The sequence below is a fragment of the Myotis davidii genome, unplaced genomic scaffold (assembly GCF_000327345.1).
Source record: "Myotis davidii unplaced genomic scaffold, ASM32734v1 scaffold679, whole genome shotgun sequence".
Classification (NCBI taxonomy): domain Eukaryota; kingdom Metazoa; phylum Chordata; class Mammalia; order Chiroptera; family Vespertilionidae; genus Myotis; species Myotis davidii.
The window spans coordinates 741,394-747,575 of record NW_006290023.1 but is presented as its reverse complement, the minus strand read 5'-3'; the positions used below and the strand labels follow the sequence as shown (position 1 = coordinate 747,575).

General features: G+C 37.3%; 1 protein-coding gene across 1 annotated transcript in view; it reads right to left on the bottom strand.

Annotated features, from left to right (window-relative positions):
• The window catches only part of LOC102765503 (RCC1 and BTB domain-containing protein 2), a 31,540-nt gene extending 27,587 nt beyond the window's left edge, over positions 1-3,953 (bottom strand). The window contains exon 1 of the mRNA XM_006762732.2: positions 3,211-3,953. Within this exon, the coding sequence (XP_006762795.1) occupies positions 3,211-3,252 (42 nt within the window). The 5' untranslated portion in view covers positions 3,253-3,953. The remainder of the gene's footprint in view (positions 1-3,210) is intronic.
• Between the last annotated feature and the right edge of the window lie 2,229 nt (positions 3,954-6,182).

The following is a 6,182-nucleotide window of genomic DNA, read 5'->3' as shown; positions in this document are numbered from 1 at the left end:
GGAGCCAGCAGTCCTGGATTGTGAGAGGGATGTCCGACTGCTGGTTTAGGCCTGATCCCTGTGGGGGATAATAATCCCCCAAGGGGTCCCAGATTGGAGAGGGTGCAGGCTGGGCTGAGGGACCCCCCCCCAGTGCACGAATTTCATGCACCAGGCCTCTAGTAAATAAGTAATCATCATACTCTTTATGGATTTAAAGGAGCAAGGGATTTTCTTAGGCCTGTCTTTCCCATCAGCTATTAAGTCAACTTTACTAGAAATGAGTTCTGGTAGAAAGATGATCATGTTAGATACTTATTTTCTACAGACCTGAAAGGGTATTTGTCCCTTCCACCCTTAGGAATCACGGCCTTGCTGACACCTTGGTTCTAGACTTCTAGCTTCCAGGACTAGGAGCAGATAAATTTCTGATATTTTAAGCCCCTTAGTTTGTGGTCCTTTGTTAGGGCACCCTTAGGAAAATAATGCAGAGGCAAAGCAGCTTGTCACTGCTAACAGGATCACCCTGCGTTAGTGGCAGAGCCTGAACCAGGGCCTGCTCCCCTGCTGCCTAATCCAACCACTTAACTACACCATGCCACTTGAACTGTGAGACCCTGTCCCAAGAATGATGTCTTCTATTATGTTTTGGGCAGCACCCAAGGTCACTTTAGAGCTAAGGACAGAATCTAAGCTTCTGCTTTAAATCACCCACCTCTACAAAGAACCTAATTTTCTATGAGGTCCTTATTTTAAAATTTTTCCTACTTAACTCTAGAAATTTCAAAAAGAACAATGTTTGGGATATGACATCAAATATTGAATGAAGATATATTATGTGCTAGTTAAGAGTTCTTATATACTATTTCTAATCTTCTCAATTGTAGGACATAGATATTGCTATCCCTGTTTTACATGTAAAAAAACTGAGGCCCAGAGAGATTAAGTAATCTTCCAAGATCACTAGCTCCTAATGGATGAGCTCAGATTTCTTTCCACACATGATCTCTTGCTGAGTAAGACGTTCACATAAAAAGTTGTATTACTGGTAGACCTAGTGCTTGCTTGTATCTGCAGAGCTTTGGCTGTTGTTCACACAAAGTCCTTATGAGCAGGGCAGTGATACCCATTGTGTGTTGTTGTCATGCACAAACAGGGCAGATGGCAATATACGAGAAAACACGCAGCAATATAAAGATTGATTGCTACCTAATTTTTCCCTTTCAAGCAGGCTTTTGGATTTCAACCTGTTCTGCTATAAAATCAAGTGGTTTCCTATATGCCTAGAATCAGGTTGCAAATTCAACTAGCAACTAAACATGAGCCCACCTCTACAAAACCTATAGTACCCAGCTCATAACTCTGCTGACCACTGGGATTCCAGTGTGTTTGTAATGTCACCTGCAGCCATACATCTGTGAAAGGACACTTCTGGCCAAGAGAACAATGGCTCTGACAGTATCATTGAACATTTATTTAGTGTCCAATATTAAAGGTATAAAAATGCGACATAATCACTCCCTTCAAGGAGCTCACAATTTAATAGAAAACAAAGAACTACAATATAACCTAAGTAAAACAGAGGTGTGAATATACTGGTTTTTAAATCTGTCAGAGGCTAGCTGCTGAAGTTAGTCATCAAAAGTTCATTTTTTGTTGTTTGTATGTAAAATCATATAATAACTAAAGATTTACGAAACAAGAATAAACTGTTTCATGTACTCACAACTGTAAACCTACTTTTGCCCCACCCTGCATAATAAAAGTATATATTAGTACAAGAATTCACACGAGCACCCTATAGGAGCCTCAATCATGCTGCAACCACCGGCAAGATGGGAACCATCTCCATAGAAGGTACCCAACTGCCTCTGTGCCCAACTGTTAGGTCAGGGACTGGCTGAACAAGAGCCAAGAGTGGGCAACAGAAAAATATGTATGGGGGAAAGGCGCTATCAAGGAATGAGAGCTGCTTCACTGCTTTGTTCACATCCAGTCCACCTCCCCCATCTTTCGCTGGCGTCTGTTCGGGAAATGCAAAGTAGCAAAGTTATAATTAGCTCAAGGAAAACATAATTAAGGAAATAGAGTTCCATAAAGTTAGAAACCAAAATGCATTTTATTATTCCTTTGAGGTGTGCTACATGTGTAATTGTTTTTCCATCAATGAGAACCAAGTCTATTATGATATTTCAGTTAACTACAAACAATTATTAAGTTGTCATAATTCAACTTAAAATACAGCATATGGAAAAGAATTAAAATTACATGTTGGACTTCCTAGCAAAAAAAATAAGAAAACCAGCCAACACCTTGCCCTTTGAAGATTTCCTGGCAGTTCAACACTTTAAATGTAATAACGTAATTTCATTGCTAATTTTTGAGTCCATTTTTTATTTTATAAAATCTGTTTCCAAAGAAAAGTTAGGAATTTTCCTATTAACATTTTGTAAGACTCCCAAGTCCTATATATTACTTTTCTAAGCAATTTTTGGACTTTCCTACAAGGACTCACAAACAAGCACTTTGAATCAGCACATGGTAATATTATGGTTTAATTTCAGAAACTTCTGAAACTATGCTCACTTTGTATAATTTACATTGTTCACTGTATTTTGACAATATTTTATTTAAAAAGAGTGGAAATAGAAAAGTAAAAGTTAATAGTGGCAGTTAATATTAAGCAGATATTAACAGTGAAGGGCAGATATTTTCTAAATTTAATAAAATTAATACTAGATGGAAATCAATGTGCATGCTGAAAGATGTGAAACTTTTAGTATCAATTGGACAGTGACTGGACTTAAGCTGGTTGACTGTAATGTTCAGATGTGATGAAACAGAAATAAATTAAAGAATATCTATAATGAATTAAGATCATGTCATCTAAGAAGAAATACTCTATAATTTTTAAAAATATCTGGGAATGGAATGAACATTCCAACTCAAACCCTTCTATAGGACAGCATTATTTCACCCAGCTCAAACGTCACCATCTCTGGGAACCCTCTCTCTACTCCTCAGACTATATCCATAGTTCCTTGCTGGGTCCTATATCCTTTACATTCTATACTCACAAAATTATCGGTTGGCATCTTAGTCACTGTACTGTGAGCCCCTCAAAGATAGACACTATCTCATTGATCTTCCTATCAGATGGCCAATAAATGTTTGATGAAGTGTTTCATGCCACAGAAAATACATGCTCCGAGGGCATGCTTTTTTTCTAACCTTGCCACTTTCTCCATAAAAAAGGGGAAGTTCTTCTTCCATATGGATTCAGTCCTGTGCAGTCCCTGAGGAAAAAGTATTTGGTAAAATCAGCATCCCGTATGTCAAATGACACTAAGCAGGTTAAAACTACTGCTAATTAACAGAAAAAATAAGCTGAGCTCAAATGTGGTGAAGAGAAAATAAAGGAATTAAGTTTTAGGCATGGGAGTTAACAGCTGTAACACTCCAAAGGTGTGTTAACTGCTCTGGAACTACCACATTGCTTCTTACGGGAATCCTCCTGCTGAGGTATAAAAAGCAATCCCAGGATAAACACAGATTCTTAAATCTAAAAGGAAATAAATAGAAAATTTTCATTTCAGAGTTAACTTTCTGTAGATAAAGAAAAATAAACTTAGACCTTGTTCAAACTTTCCCTGGGATTGGAAAATTCCAAATCACTGTGATCAGCAGACTTATCAATTCTCAGCTCCACTGAGAAATATATGATTTACTAAGCTGGGGAAAAAGGTAGCGGGGGAAGGTAGGTAATGAATGAAAAGGATGAAATGATGAATGAACATGGCTTTGATATCCTAAACTTTAACAAAAAATCTAAAACAACAGCCATCAAGTATGTAGCAACAGTACTACATGTCCCTGCCTTAGCCATCTTCACAATATTTTCTACCACATAGAAGTAACAGCAGAAGCAGCCCTATCAGAATATATGCACCATGTCCATGATTCAATCATTACAAGTCAACTATCTTGTCACTAAAGATGAAAACAAAAAGGCAATTTAATGAGCCCTGGCCAGTTTTCTAAGTGGTTAGAGCATCGGCCTACAGACAAAAGAGTCTTGGGTTGGATTCCTGGTCAAGGGCATGTACCTTGGTTGCAGGTTCCCCAGCCCCAGAAGGGGCGCCCTCTCCTCCCTCTCTTCCACTCTCTCACTAGAAATCAATGGAAAAAATATCCTCCAGTGAGGATTAAACAAAAAGCAATTATATTTAATAATGTTGATATTTCTGATTTAAGTTGGATTATATTTACTCAAATACAATCCATATTTCAAGTACTAAAATGAGAACATTTTATTTAATATTATCTACAAGTAACCAAAATAAGGTCAAGCCTTGCCCTGGCCAGCTGGCTAAGTTGGTTGGAGCGTCCTCCCATACACCGAAAGTTAGTGAGTTCTAGTCCCAGTCAGGGTTTATAGGGGAAGCAACTGATTGAAGTTTCTCACATTGGCATTTCTCTCTCTCTCTCACCCTTCCTCTCTAAAATCAGTAACAACATATCCTGGGAGAGGATTAAAAAAGTAATAATAATGTCAAGTCTTAAAGGTGTTCCTTATTGATATTTTATATTCCCTTAAGGATACTGTTAAAATGTTGTTTTCCTCAGCTATAAAAAGATCTCTCAGAATATAAGGAATAATAATATATTCAGAATACTTATAACTCAAACCATGGCAATTGATACAAAGATTACTTCTAATGTTTGGAAAAGATACACTTGCTTTAAAAAGATCACTTGGACTTTTCTTATAAATTTACTAGAGGCCTGGTGCACGACATTCGTGCACTCGGGGTGGGGCTGCGGCAGGGGGGTCCCTCAGCCCGGCCTGTGACCTCTCGCACTCCCTCTTGCAGTACAGGAGCCCTTGGGGGGTGTCTGACTGATGGTGAGCCTAAGCCATCAGTTGGACATCCCTTAGCACTGCCGCAGAGGTGGGAGAGGCTCCCGCCACCACTGCTGCACTTGCCAGCCATGAGTCTGGCTTGTGACTGAGCAGTACTCCCGCTGTGGGAGTGCACTGACCACCAGGGGAAGCTCTTGCATTGAGCATCTGTCCCCTGGTGGTCAGTGAGCATCATAGTAACTGGTCTTTCCACCGTTTGGTTGATTTGGATATTAGCCTTTTATTATATAGGATAAAGCTAGATCTGGTTGTCAGTGTGGAAAGATAACTTCATATTCCTAGATAATAGGATAATAGACAAACTTTTCTATTAATTTGCAAGTGCTTTAAGAGAAGGCACCATGACTCTTTTACTGCTATAACCACCACAAAGTAGAATGCAATATATTCATTGAATACAGCTTTTTGATTATTGGATACTAATTATATTGGAAATTCTTCTATTTTTGCCTCATCCTAACCGGAAATACTTTTTCCATATCTGCCCCAACTTTATTGAATAAAAATTAGAGAAGAGGAGAGGGATGAGAATAAAGAGAAAGAAAAGAGAAAGGAGAGGATTCAAAGGCAAAAAAATTGAAATATAGAAAGAGGACCAAAGTAGAGATGTGACTGTCCTCATTGTTAAACTTTAGACCCCTTTTCTTCCTGGTAGAAGGGAAATCTTGCTAATATGCCAAATCACAAAAGCCATATCCAGGTTTTTGTTTGTTTGTTTGTTTGTTGTCTTTTCCACCTCATCCTGTACCATTGTAGATAGAGATTTATTTTAACAAATGTATATGTTGTTTTTTTTAAAGAGGAAAACAAATAGCTTTTATTTTCAGTGTCTTTTAGAAATTTCAAGAATAGTAACATTAAAAATTAGAATGATGAAAAATGAGCCATTCTGTTTATTTGATAAGACATGACTGCATCAAGGCATAAGAAAATTACCATATTCAAATAAAAACATTCAGTTGAATTCAATTAACATAATTTCATTTTTGTTGATCAAAATTCCCCAATATACTTAGTATCCAATATACAAAAATGATTCAAGATTATTATTTTACAGTACTGTGAAAACATAGTGAATCTTCTAAATGTATATGTTGAAAAATGCCTTTTTAAAAAACATTCCAATGTGATACAAACATAGAAGAAACAGAGAAGGAAAAAAATATACCACCTTGCAACTTTAATAAAGTCATTATTTACCTGAGAAAACCACAATTTAAAAATTATATCAGCTCTATTATTTGAAAGTCAGCAGTAGAGGTACTCAATTATAAAAAAA